The sequence below is a fragment of the Agelaius phoeniceus genome, chromosome 4 (genome assembly GCF_051311805.1).
Source record: "Agelaius phoeniceus isolate bAgePho1 chromosome 4, bAgePho1.hap1, whole genome shotgun sequence".
Lineage (NCBI taxonomy): Eukaryota > Metazoa > Chordata > Aves > Passeriformes > Icteridae > Agelaius > Agelaius phoeniceus.
In genome coordinates this window covers 33,130,204-33,144,924 of record NC_135268.1, presented here as the reverse complement: position 1 = coordinate 33,144,924, position 14,721 = coordinate 33,130,204, and the positions used below count along the sequence as shown (strand labels likewise).

Here is a 14,721-nt window from a genome sequence, read left to right as displayed (position 1 = left end):
AACTCTAAAGCATGTGGAAGGACTTACCATCTCCATTGCCTCCTCCCTCTGACATAAAGAACTACTTCTCATTCTTACAAAAAGTTCTTGTGCTCTGTTTTCTGTGATTTAACTTCACCCAAATAACCAAAGTATTTACATGAAATAATCATGTCAGACACTTCATTATAAATGAATGTTATGAATGAATACAAAAAGAAGCAGCAAATTCAAACCACATTATCAAAAGTTGCTACAATTGCCATATGAGATGCTCTTTAATTACTGCATATTAATGATCCTCATGTGTTGTTGCCTGCTAATACAGACACTTCTACACAGATCATGTAACTTGACATTCATTGTATATTCAAACCTCTTCTCCATCTATCAGTGTTTCTTAGTTTTCAAAATAGATAAATTTCTTGAATGACTGATCAGACTGGAGGAGAATATTACTACAGTCCAAAAAGAAGAAAGCAGATGGATTCACTGAAGATATTATTCAAATACTAGATAAGTTTTCCTTGTGGCAGAGAAAAACAAGTTTTTAAAATCACTTCCATAAACACTTTATGAATGATATTAAACAGCTTTAAAACGTAAGATTCAGTAATTTTTAGATCTTATGGACTTACTGTTACAAATTTAAAGCAATGGCTAAAATAGCAACCAGTTAACATCATGAAATCCAGTGGGCACATTTTAGAAAATTTCCCTTAAGACTCAAAATACTGTTTATGCAACATTTGCAATGCAAACCACAGATGTCTAACAGACAATTTCTCACATTTTGTAAGACTTTTATGCCTGCTTTATGAATATTAGCACCTCAACTTCTTTATCCAAAAATTAGTTGTTAAGATATAAGAATGAAACCCCAGTGTTCAGCTTTTAAAGTGGCCTTTAGAGCAAAAGATTTCTTCACACCGTGGCACCCACATGACTCTTCAGAGCAGTGCCTGCCTGGAGGGGGAAGTGTTTCCATCAAAGGCAGGAGGAGACAGGGGTTATGCCTCAAGGGCCAGAGACACACCATGCTCCTTCTGTTTCCTCAAGCTCCTCAAAGCACTATGGAAGACAGTGTCAATTGGGGCACTGCTGGAATTTATATCAAACACTGTCACAGTTCAAGATAAATGATGAAAAAAATGGTTTGGAGGCACTCACACTATACAAGCCCCAAACCTCTTTTCTTGAACAGGATAACTGAGATGTGGGTGTGAAGAATTTGCTTTGTCTATTACAAAAAAGGACTGGATTAGCTCCTCTAGCTTCAGTAAGTAGGTGTTTATAGACTTTAATACCAATAAAAAGGCCCTTCACCTTTAGACACAATTACAAAAAATTCCCTTGACAGAATTTAGTGAGTTTTCTGAGCTTTCCCTGCAGGAACACTATTAGCTATACAGTCTGATCACCTGTGTTCAAGAAAACACGAATTCAGACTGATCATCCAGCCAACCTGAGGGATGAAATGTGGAAATCTGAGACTCACTAGTCTGGCAGAATGAAACATGAGAACCCTGATTCTTAAGTAGTTTAAAAGTCATGAGAGAGAAATCATCACCTTGCTGAATAAATCTATCATCCTATGATGGAGAAAGTTATTTCTCTATTTTACATACCCTCTTTTTCTAAAGTATGTAGAAAAAGAAAAGTTCTATTGAAGGTGCTGAGCAGCCTTCATTCTCATTGATGAAAATATCATAAGAGGCATTTAAACCCTGAAAACACTCAGCCAATAAACAAACAATCTCAACACATGCATTCCATTTATCAAGGATAAAGACATCTAACTTTTTTTCCTTTTTCTAAAATGTATTTAAAACAAAATACTAGTAGATGTGCTTCCATAAACAGTCAAATGAGCAATACAGGTATTTTAAATACTAAGAATGCTTACCAAATTTGCAATGATATAGTGGTATCCTTTAACATGTTTACCAATTGTGATCACCTGTAAAAAAAGAAGAAATACCCCTATAATGTTCACCTGGTATACAGACAAAGACTTGAAAAGTACAAAATGCAGTATGATGTAAAAGCTAGGGGTTTTTTAGTCTTAATGACATGCAATACTGAGTTTGTGCAATGCTTTATCCTTTATTTTACCTAATGCACCACTGAGCACACTCTTTGCTGCTGGAAATCAGCCACATTGAAGTCCAAGTCCCAAGAGGGAGAGTCCCTCCAGACACAGGTGCTGAATGCTGATTACTGTGGTGTGTATTAGGGCACAACCAGCCAGGAGAGAGCAGGCATCATGTGCTACAAACACTGTGCCTCACAGACTCCTGCCAGATTCTGCCCACTGACATTCATGAGTTATGAGGAAACCTTGTAAAGTTCAAATTGTTTATTGCCCTACGTCTTCTTCACAATCTCCCTCAAAGCCAGCTGGTGGTTTCTCAGCAGTCTCTGCTGGCACACCTGTAGCATGGATTCTTCTCCCAGATAAGCCCAACTAAGACTATGTCTGCATGGGGAAGTTTGCATTTTGAAGCTAAGCACTTCTCCAGAGGAAGGATGTGCAAGATAAGAGGAGTCTAGAGGTTTATTCCATCTCTTGAACAATGAACTTAAATTAAGAGAGGATGACTCACTCATTTCCTCATTTCACATATAGCTAAAATATTCAGACTAGGTATCCTGAAACTTATATCAGGGTACTAGTGAACAACATTCCACATACTTGGTTTCATGAAGTTACAGAAATATAACTGCAAGCAGTTTTAACACTGAGTTTACATACTAGAGTTTGAGACTAGGAGGGATCCCATTACTTAGGCCATGGAAGTAATTAAATTGTTCCTCTTTTGAGGTATATATGTATATATATATATATGTATATGATATATGAACCTAAGCATCCTAAAACAGTTACCTGGATCTTAAAAGACTACTTAAAACTAAATACTTACTAACAGGTTTAAGAGCTATTTTCAGGTGTACTTCTTACGTGGCTGCTGCTTCCAAAGAAATTTCAGTTATACCAAATAGATTAGCTCTTCTGTATGAAATATTTCTTTGTCATTGGTACCTGAGAAGACAAGCAGTAGCTGCAAGCCTTTGGATCAATGGCATGTAACTCTGCTCTAGCTGCCACTGAGTACTCTTTTATTAACCCAGCTTGCTAAAACTTCCCACTTGTCCATATGAACACTAAGGATGCTGCCAGCTCACACTAAGAAAATTCAGTGGTAGTATCAAGAGCCATGATGAAGGAGCTGTGCACACCACAAAAGCTATTCAGCACTTCAGAGGATCTTCTCTAGCAGGGGTAGACAAGTAGTGGCAGTAATTACAGAGTTGCCCAAAGGGTGTTATCAGGGTGAAATGAGATTCTGCAAAAGAAGCTGCCTGAGAAGAGACAGAAGCCATTTAATGAAGAGTATGGTGAAAACAGACTTGCCAGATCAGAGAAGAGGAATATAAACTAGTCTGAGAAGAGCTGGGGAACTGAAATATTTTTCAACTTACATGAATCATTGAAATCTGAAGAGAAACTATAACACAAGACAAAAAAAAGAATGATAAAGCAACTTGGCAAATACATTTCATGCCTATACAAAGATCCAAGGGCTACAAAGTGTAACTGGGTAAACCTGAGGCTGTCACCTCAGCTTAAAATATTTGCAGGGTAAATCAAAGCAAAATGAAAAGATTTGTTCAACAATAGAAAACAAGGAAGGAAGTGAAGAAATTGTTCCTTTCTGTATTGAGCAATGCAAATAGTACTTTGGGATACAAGGAAATTTTGGTTAACAGAAAGCCTGTCACATTTCTTACAGTACAAATACACAGAAAAAGGGAAACTGAGATGATGTGTCTACTTCAGGCATCCTCATGAAATGACAGAAATTTCTGAGGTTTTTTTTCAGGGCAGGAATTAAAATAATTTTTCAAAAAATAAATCTGGTAGCAAAGCAAGACCTAGAGTATACTGCTATTAGAAAAGAGAATCAGAACACGCTTGAAGGATACTTGCAGGCCAAGAAATCCATTGCTCAACATTTCATTTTAAGAGATAGACAAATAACTAGAGAATCAGTTAGTTGGACTTTCTTTTAGGCTACTTTAGAAACAGAAAGTGGTTTTACCTTTAAATGCTAGGAAGAGAAGTTATTGAGTGTAAGGATAATGGACTTAAAAACCAGACCAAAGAGCAGAAACAGCTAGGCTGTCTTGTGAAGAGAATTCCAAGACTAAACCCATATGGGACAGCTGCAAACAGTTTAAGAGAACATATTCCAGGGCAGAGCAGTAAACTATTTAGAGGAGAGCAACTAACCAGAGTTATATTAACTGACCTGTGAGGCTGATTTGGTTGTTGTCTAGGATTCTTCAGCGACTTACAAATCAAAACAGCAGAAACAAAAGCTTCGCCAGCTGTATGTCTGAGGAGTAGCACAAGTCTGTGGGGATAAGCTGAGAAACTCTAAAGGTCTAAAAAAGGCAGAATCCATCAAAGTGCAACTAGGGCAAGAAAAATATCCCAGAAATGCAATCAAAATAAGAAGCAGACAAAGATGAAAATAGGTCTATTATGAAATAAAGAGTGTAAAAATGAGTCGTAACTGAAGGGAAAAGAGAGTTCTGGTCTATAAAAAGTGGCTAAAAGGTGAAACTGAAGAAAAGTACAGTGAGCCAAAGTTTCACATCAGAAGTTATAATGAATATTACATACTTATTTAAAAAAGAATGTATAGGATAGTAAGATAAATGCTAAAAATACTCTTGTCAAGATCAAAACATGTCAAAGCAGTATCTTTCTTTTCTCTGGTCTGATAATCAGGAAACAGCAAGATGCGACATCCTGAGTCTAAAAAGGTGATTGTTCTGTAGGACATCATTAGAAACTCACAAGAGACATGGACAAGAGAAAAAGTCACTGTAAAGTAGGTAAAGAACTGTTTGAAAAGCCACACAGAACCAAATGAAGAGGACCTATAAGGACTACTTATGTCAAACATTGCTCTACATTTTACATTTCTTGACATTGATAAGTCAGAAAATAGGATTTTTAAAAACTGCAGATGATAGAGAGATCACACTCTCAGAGATTAAATGCTCTTGAGAACAGGATCAAATTCAAATTTATCTTGAAAATCAGAAAAAGAGTTTGTGGATACGAATTCCAAATAAAATACACAAACACAATGTACTCCATTAAGGACACTGCTCATTGTCTGAGCCTCCTCAAAATATAACGACCTTCAAAACAAAGACCAAAATAACAAGCCCTTCAAAAAACCTTCAAACAAATACATCCATACTCTGATGATACATCCCTCCTGATGCTGTACAGTCTCACATGATGAAGCTCAAGCCAACAGGGAATTATCCTTACAATTTTCCATTGTGCTCTGCATGCATGAAAAGTAGGAAGGTACAGAGCCAGTAAGAACTTCCTAGGCTCTAGGACTGAAGTGGTAGATTTCAAAGTAATGCAGTAATTTGAATCAGAGCACCATGATAATGTTGCTAAAAAGAAGATTTTTTTTAAAAGTCATTTTGGCAAATAATTTGCATGGGTGGAGAGAAGACAGATTTTGCTGTTCTTTTTAAAGCTCAGGAGGCGTTAGCTATGAAAAACAGCATCCAATTTTGGTTAGCACACTTTAAGAGTGACACAAAATGAAGAGACAAGCAAGGAAAGTACAAATGACAAAAGGCTTCAAAACACAAATTTCAAAGGGCATTAAATGAGGAAAAGAAGCTGTGATACAGTCTTCCCTACACATAAAAGGTTCTCAGAAATTGCATTAGAGGGAGAAAATACCTTCTAGGTGTAAAAAGAACTAATCCTTAGACACAGCTAACTATATCAGACTAGATATAATAGTGTTGCAACTATGTATAATACAGTATATTACTTAGGCTGTAAAAGAGTCTGAACAAGGTATTTTGTAAATTACTGGTTTTCTTTTAAATAACCAGGATAGAAAACTATACAGGATCATCCAGATAGAATTATCTTGCCTTTGGGCAAAGGTAGGGATAATAGGATTTGTGTGTTCACTTTCTCCCTGGCACATATGCAGTCCTCAATACAAACCTGTGACTGCCAAATGATTCATAACAATCACAAAAATACCATCAAAACAAATGAACTCATTACATTTACTTATAGAATACTGCTAACTGCTGTCACTGAAGAAAGGAAAACAGCAAACCTGATCAACAATGTCGTTGACTTTATCACGTTCACAGTCCAAAATCACTCGTCTTTCCTTTTTTACCTCTAGATCTTGAAACAGTGAACGGTAAGTTTCATCTTTTCTCTCATTGTTAATATTTCCTACATTGATAGCAGTCACTTGCCATTTCTTTTCAGCAGCAGAATCCAGCACGGCTTGCAACGTTGATAAGCCTAGCAAAGCACAGGAGAAAACAGAGGATATTACTGACAAAACTTCAGGAATTAACAAACTTCTACAACGTGATCTGTGAGATCACTTATTTAAGTTTTCCTGTAACTTGTTTGACCTGTCACAAGTAGGTAGAAATCAGAAACTAAGATATATGTGAGCCCAATTAATTATTATTGCATGAAACTTCCATTTGCCTCACTGCAAGGCATCAAGATAAAGCCTCATAAGTGCAACCTTTGGGTTTGGCCCAATTTCTTCCGAATTGGATTTCATTGTTTTCATTGATCCGCTGCTGGAATTCCACATAGTGGGAAAGAGATCTTCTAGGAGAGGAGTGATCCAATTAGAGCAAAAGGATCAGCCACCTATTACAAAAAAGATCAGCCTTATTAAAGGATCAGCTGCTTAAACAACAGCTATTGAACAGCTTTGGTTGCCAGCACTTGAGCAGTGCTGTATTTAAACCCAGACCTCACTGAAGTCTATGGCAGAATTCCCATGTTCTGCAGTGATGGTAATGGATTTATTTTTCTGTTGCCTACAGTCACATCCCTGATTATGAAAGATGTGCTGAGATATATTTTTCCCTATAAATAAGCAGGCTCAATGCTAACACCTACAAGCAGTGTACAGAAGTTTGCTTCCACCTCGTACATTTGGCAAGTTCCTGATAGGAAGCTATAATGTTCGCACAGATGCAACTGCCTGTGATATATTGTAAAACCAGTGAAGATTTTACTTGACAGATTTTACTTTTTAGGGATGAGCTAATATAGTAGAGAAACATGAAAATTACTGCTGGAAATTAATTCCTGCTATACAAGAAGTACAATTTTAATGACTTCCAGTAGTACAAGAATGAGACATCATGTTTCAATTCCTACCAGAGAATTCTACATAATTCTAGAGGGCAGTTTTAGGGATACCAGATACTACTATAAAGAAAAAAAAAATTAGACTTTCTTATGAGTGAATTGACATTTTTGCACATTCTTCTCTCCTGAAACCAGCAAACATCAGGAGTCATTTCTATGAGACAAATTCTGATGTGGTATGTAAAGGGAGCTTCAGGTATAACTTTCATGAGAAATAATAGTGGTTATACCCATAAATGTAGAAGAAGAGCACTGAGAATTAATTTGTCTCACAGTCTGTAGGTACAATATTAAATAAGGATTGGTCAGTGTTTAGCAATTCATCTTCATCAGTGAAAATGGTAATGACATACAGCACTACACAAGACTGGTCATCAGCAAAGGCAGAAAATGGCAGGCTTCCAAAAGCATAAATTGAATTATTATCTTACATAATTCTGGTTTGCCAAGTCTCTTTAAGAAAGACTGATATTAAGTTTTGTATGTCATGTAATGAATATTTAAAATCACAGATAACTACAGTCCACTGATACATATAATCAATTTCAAATCCCAAAGATGAATCTGGAGAACTTGTGTTAAAAGGGAAAGATTAGTGATGTAAGCAAACAGAGATGCAGGGACCATCTTAAAACACTGAAAACACTAAAGTATGTTTAAACCTCAAAATACTGCTTGAAATGATGAATTAAAATAAAAAAAAGACAAATCAGCCAAACTGATGCCATTTATTCTGAATAATTGTTTCAAATATCACGTAGTAGATTTCAGGTCCTCCAACCTGTCTAAATTTCCTCTGAGTTAAACAATCTCAACTAAGCACAAATTATTAAGGACTGCTAATGCTAATACCACCCATTGCAAAGGGTTTCTATATTTTACTCCTCTAATCTTCTGTTTTTCCCAGGGTTTCTCTTTTCTTGACATACTCTCTGCAGAGATATCAAATGGCTGCCTGGATTGCTTGCTTTATTTTTCTTTTGGTGGCAGATTTGTCATCCCCATACAGCTTAGCTTATTCTGATAGCAATAACATGTTGCAAAATCACAAACAAAAACACAACAACGAAACAGAAAGCATTTGCAGCAATACTTTTGTGAAAGTGAAATTTTCTAGAGAGTAGTAACAAAAGTGGTAGACTCAGCAGAGGAGAAAACTCCAGAACTTCAGTTGCTATTTTTTATGCTGCATGAGCACTTCTGCCCAGGAAACTCATGTCCTGAACCTCTTTTGGTTATCCTAAATCAAACTTTTAAAGCAGTGAGCTTTGAAAAGGAAGATGGAAGAGAGGCTGAATAACTTGGCAATTCTTTTACAGATAGAATCTTACAATAATGCTACTACTTTTTCCAAAACTTAGTGTTAGTAATGGCAGAGAGGATGTAAGGATGGTAAGGGACACTACTCCACATTCCATGAGAATAACTACTGCATTAAGGCAGAAATGGCTTAGGCACACATCTACTGAATGGCCTCACTCCTTATGGACAGGAATGGCAGCAAATTGCCCTGGACTTCAGCCAGTCAGTCTCTTAACACAGAAGTGCTCCAACACCAGCAGTAAACAATTCTTTAGGAATAAGTCATCAAACTAATTCTTATTAGCCTTTATAGTTTCCATGAAGTTAAGTAAGTCTCTTTGCCTTAACATCTTCAATTTTATATCATTCCTTAAATATACATCATTGTCACTACATTAACAGGCAAAATTGCTTAAAGGAACAGTGGACTTGTGTATCTGGGATTTGAGGTCAATGTAGCTGGCTACAAACTGCTCGACTCTGCAGGCTGACCTCATGCAACCTGGGGGGAGCATGGAGGAGCAAAAATTTACTCCACATAAGGGCAGGAGCTTCATGCCTTGGAGTTTGTTATCACTGGGGTGCCTTGCCACAATTAAAACCAAGAGGTAAATAAAAAAGGAAGAACCTAAGGGTGGGTAGAAAGAACAATGTGATTCCTGTTATTCCTGGTAAGATCCAGACAGTGCAGCTCACAAGAACTAGGTGTTTTTCAGTATTTTCTAAATATAAATCACATGCAGGTCACATTCTGCCCACTGCTAGATGATTGACAGAGTACTGGCTGAGAAAGTAGTTTTACATCTGTCCTTTCTAAAAAGACAATGAATGTTTCCGATTCTAATGTGAATTTGAAAAGAAACTGCCAGAGAAATGAGCTTAGCATTCTTTGTTCCATGTGACATTATCTTTGGAGGTTACACACCAGGATTAGTTCTTCTAACTGGAATGCTTACAAAAGGGATACAGAACTCTCTGGAGGAGACCCCTTCAGCTTCTGAACATCATGTATAAAATGGCATCAGAATGCAGGGAATTTAGTCACCCCATTACTCAACAAAAGATGGTGTGGTATGCTTTAACTCTAGTAGCATTTTATAATTTAAAATGCACTTAATATTTAACTCTGACCAATGAACATGCAGAAAAGCCACAAAATAGCCTCTTTAAAGGGAACAGGAGCAGGTAAGATAGAAGAAAGTTAGCCAAGGACTACTAAGTGAGGACAACCTGAAAATAGAATTATAATAATGGAATTCCAGAAAAAGCAATCAAAAACCCCACCTTTTCTGGATAAACCTGCTTCTTCTTAGAAAACTAACTGATATACCACAATTTCCTAGTGACATTTTCAAGTTCATAAACTGTTATATTGTTACTACTACAGCCACAAAAGGTCATGAGAAGGCTGTATGGTGGAGTTAATTGATCCTGAACAATGGGTTTGGGTTTATCAACATCAACAACAAAATCTAAGCTCAAAAGGGGCGAGGAACTCGATACCAAAAGCAGTCTCCAAAGAAGTAGGGACTGACTGCATCCAAGATTTATTGCTTGCTTGGTGCCCAACCATGGATTTTGCATATGTGGAGTGAATCTCTGGTAGCAGATAGCCCTTAGATACAGATATCCCTCATGCTCAGATTTTTTTTTCTCTTTAAATGTTTCTTTAACAAATGTTTCTTTAACAAAAAAAGAAAAAAACTTTACATAGAAACTGTTTTACAACATGTAAGTAATCTCACATTGCTTAAGAGTTGCAATTCTAAGCATGCCATAATAATTTCATTCTCATTTGAACAATTTTATCTCTGTCCCAAAAGCTCATTTCTAAACGCAAGAAACACTTTATTCAATTACACTTACACTTGTTGAGGTAAATATTTCTTCCATTATTTACTTATCTAATATGAATTCCAGATTTCAACAAGATAACCTGCCAAACAGGGTGCAGGTAAAAGGTACCACACCTTACCTCTATCACTGTCATACAAATATGCAAACTTGGTCCACTGATAGTATTCAATCAAGCTAAGAAGAGCTCCCTTGAGGTCAGGTCTCATCTGAATGACAAAGGGATGTGTTCCATCTGTTGGGAAGCTGGGAGTTATGAAGGAGACATGAAGAGTCCCACAGAATGATGTTATGGTATTTACAGACTTCTTGTCATAGAATCCAAAAATAGCAAAGACTCCTCTTGAAAACTGGGAGCAGACTAGAAAGAAGAAAGACAGAAAATTAGCGGGAGAATTTATTTAAAAAAACCTATTGAAAAGTCTATAATGTATATATTTATGAGAAATGTATGTCTGAAAAGTATCTGATCACATAAATATCAGGCAAAAAAAGTAATACTCTGCTATGGAGATAATTTATTAGCATTATCAATCAGTAATATAAACCCACACTAGAAAAAACAATAAAAGAAAGTATCAGTGGTGCACACTCCTACATGATAAATGCAGAAATAAAACTCACCAACATATTCTCAAATTCAATTTATGTTGTAAAGAACAGTGATGACAGACATCAATGGCAGTTGCAATTCAAAAAATGGGACATTATGACCACACATAGCATTATGGAAATAGATAATGCTTTGTCATGTTAAAAATAAACTGCCTCTGAGGTTAAGACTCACTGAGCTTTCTACAAAATACTTTAAATACTTTTCCATTTGTGGAAACACAAAGCCAAAACTAAACCCAGATCTATCAAGAGCAGTAAGAAGTCCATTTGCTTTAACACCCTCCTGTCTCAAAGCATTATTTTAATTCTTTCTTTGTAGGACTCAGCAAAAGCTGGTCCTTCTGGCTGACACCTGCGGTCATGTTGCAGGGAGAATAACCTCATAGGTGTAAATATCATGCTGATCATTCACTTTTTATCTGGAGACAATTCAAGCCAGTTGATGAATGTGACTGACCACGGCAGCCTGTGCAGAAGAGCTGGTTCTTCTGGGCTATCCTTTTCTTTGAGACTGTAGGGCGTACTAGAGCCTAAGTTCTAAAGCCAGGGTACAAGAAGGAAATATTAATCTCTGATTAATTCACACTTATCACTTATGCATTCTTTGGTTTTCAGAGTCACCTTGAACAAGACACATCCTTCTAGAGACACCTGACCTGCTTATAGATAGAAATCACAGTGTAATTGATGCTAATTTTGCCCAGCTATTTAGTACACTAATCCTTGAATATAATTTATATAAAGGTGAAAATAAGTCGGTTTATTTTTAGAATTTCCTAGATTTGAACTAATAATATATTTTTATCTTTCAAAAGTTATTGTATCTTTATTTTTAAAATGGTGTTTCTTTTTTTAAAATAGATATTATCCCTTTATGCCTGTTACTACTCATTGCTATCTTCTTTCCATGGCTTTGCCTATGTATCTATGCTACCACTCATCTCTCACACCCTAATTATTCCTCTACTCCAATTAAAAGCACCTAAACAGGATGAGTGAAATTCTGAGGCTGCCAGTTTTAAGTTTTCACCGATTAACTTTAATTAGGTCAGAATTTTGCCTCAGGTGAGAAAATACAAGTGATTAAAAAACTTGATGAGTAACACCCCTTTATAAAAGGATGCTGCAGGTTTTACAGGGCTAAAGTACAAGATGGTCAAACCTTTTTCATTCTAACTACAAATCATTACAGAATCATAGAATTGTTTTGAGTGGAAAAGACCTTTAAGATCAGAGTCCAACCATTAACTCAGCACTGCAAAGACTGTCACTAAACCATGTCCCCAAGTGCCACAACTCAACATCTTTTAAAGACATCCATAATAGTTATTCAACAGCTTCCCTGGGACAATTGTTCTAAGGCCTCCCAACCCCTCTCATGAAGAAATTTTTCCTAATATCCAGTCTAAATAGCCTCTATCCTAACTTGAGGCCATTTCCTCTTCTGTTGCTTGTTATCTGAGAGCAGACCAGCTTCCACATTGCTACACCCTCCTTCCAGGCAGTGTAGAGAGTGATAAGGTCTCTCCTGAGCCTCCTTTGCTCCACGCTAAATAACCCCAGCTTCTCCAATTGGTCCTCACAAGACTTGTGCTCCAGACCCTTCCCCAGGTCCATTGCCCTTCTCTGGACATGCTCCAGCCCCTCAATGTCCTTCCTGTAGTGAGGGGCCCAGAAATGGACACAGGGTTTGAGGTGTGGCCTCACCAGTGCTGAGCACAGGGGGACAATCACTGTCCTGGTCCTGCTGGCCACACTATTGCTGATACAGACCAGGATCCATTGGCCTTCTTGGCCACCTGGGCACACACTGGCTCATGTTCAGCTGCTGCTGACCAGCACCTCCAGGTCCTTTTCCATGGGGCAGTTTTCCAGCTGCTCTTCCCCCAGCCTGTAATGCTATGTGGGGTTGTTGTGAGCCAAGAGCAGGATCTGGCATTGGGCCTTGTTGAGCCTCACACAGTTGGCCTCGGCCCACCAATCCAGCCTGTGCAGTCCCTCTGTGGAGCCTTCCTACCCTCCAGCAGAGCAACACTCCCACCCAGCTTGGTGTCCTCTGCAAACTGACCAAGGGTGCACTTGATCCTCTTGTCCAGATGGTTGATAAATAGATCAAACAGGGCTGGCCTCAACACTGTGTCCTGGGAGACACCACTTGTGACTGCCTGCCAGCTGGATGGAACTCCATGCATCACTGCTCTCTGGGCCTGACCATCCAGCCAGCTTTTTACTCCTCCAAGCCATAAGCAGTCAGTTTCTCCAGGATAATGCTGTGGAAAATGGTGTGAAAGGCCAGGCAGACAAGATTCACAGTCTTTCCCTCACCCACCAAGAGGGTTAGAAGGAAATCTGCCATAGAAGGAGATCAGGCTGGACAAGGAGCCTTTCACAAATCTGTGCTGGCTGAGCCTGATCCCCTGTTTGACCTACATGTGCCTTGTGGCAGCATTCAAGATGACCTTCCCCAGCACCAAGGTTTGGCTGACAGGCCAGGTTATCCTTCCAGCTCTTGTAGATGGGTGTCACCTTTGCTAATTCCCAGACAACAGGACCTCTACAGTCCTAGCAGACTTGATGTCAAGTGAACTGACCCATGACCAAAAAAAACCCCAAAAATCAAAATTTTTTCTGTGTCTTCTCTGCACCTGGAAGGATAGAGGCAAATGCAACTTGTGCTCCTGATTCCTCTCAATCAGTTGTCCCAAGTCCCTGAAGTCTCTTGGTTGCTCTCAGAGAGACTTCAGGGACTTGGGACAGTCTTCAGGGACTTGCTCAGACTTCTTGTTGCAACTTCATTACAGATTGAAAAAAAATCAATCAAGGATAATCAATCAAAGGCAGTATTCAGGGCAGGAAGGTGTCTCTTCATGTCTTAAACCCAAGCCCCAAGGAGGCAGGGCTGGTTGGCATAAGGTGGCCTCTGTTCCCTTCAGAGGGTACTCTCCTATGGAAATGACCCATCTTTTTTCTTTATGGAAGCAGTTTTGATGCAGAGTGTAGGCCAACCTCAGCAACACCTCCATGCTGGATGAACCAGTGTCCTTGCTATTGTTCAGTTTCCTTTGCAGAGCCTCATACCTGTTATAGAAGGGCACCTGGAAAGGTGGGGCAGTCACAGAGGAGACACACCAGCTACACCAGGCAGGAACCCATCACCACTGCCCCCTATCCCTTAAGTCACTGTGTTCACCCAGGCAGAGAGAGGAAAGGGAATCCTCTGTGTCATGAATCCAGTCTGCCTGTCCAGCCTGTGCCAGAGAAAGCAGGTACCTTTTGGTCCCTCTCTCTCTGTCTCCCTGCTACTCCTCAAGCCACTCACCTCCCAGAGCTCTGTCACTGGGCACAGAGGAGCCCCCCTGCCCAGGCTCACCTCCCAGAGCTCTGTCACTGGGCACAGAGGAGCTCCCCTGCCCAGGCACACCTCCCAGAGCTCTGTCACTGGGCACAGAGGAGCGCCCCTGCCCAGGCACAGCTCCCAGAGCTCTGTCACTGGGCACAGAGGAGCCCCCCTGCCCAGGCACACCTCCCAGAGCTCTGTCACTGGGCACAGAGGAGCCCCCCTGCCCAGGCACACCTCCCAGAGCTCTGTCACTGGGCACAGAGGAGCTCCCCTGCCCAGGCACACCTCTCAGAGCTCTGTCACTGGGCACAGAGGAGCTCCCCTGCCCAGGCACACCTCTCAGAGCTCTGTCACTGGGCACAGAGGAGCTCCCCTGCCC

The 14,721-nt window shown here is 39.2% G+C and overlaps 1 protein-coding gene across 4 annotated transcripts in view; it reads right to left on the bottom strand.

The window, feature by feature from the left end:
• Window positions 1-14,721, bottom strand: part of GRIA2 (glutamate ionotropic receptor AMPA type subunit 2) — an 89,241-nt gene that overhangs the window by 37,350 nt on the left and 37,170 nt on the right. For all 4 annotated transcript variants that reach the window (XR_008534220.2, XM_054632621.2, XM_054632619.2 and 1 more), the window contains exons 3-5: window positions 10,509-10,748; window positions 6,159-6,355; window positions 1,886-1,939 (exon numbers count right to left, since the gene is read on the bottom strand). Coding sequence is in view for 3 of the 4 variants with exons in the window: in XM_054632621.2 (XP_054488596.1) it covers window positions 1,886-1,939; window positions 6,159-6,355; window positions 10,509-10,748 (491 nt within the window). In the remaining variant the exon portion in view is untranslated. The remainder of the gene's footprint in view (window positions 1-1,885; window positions 1,940-6,158; window positions 6,356-10,508; window positions 10,749-14,721) is intronic.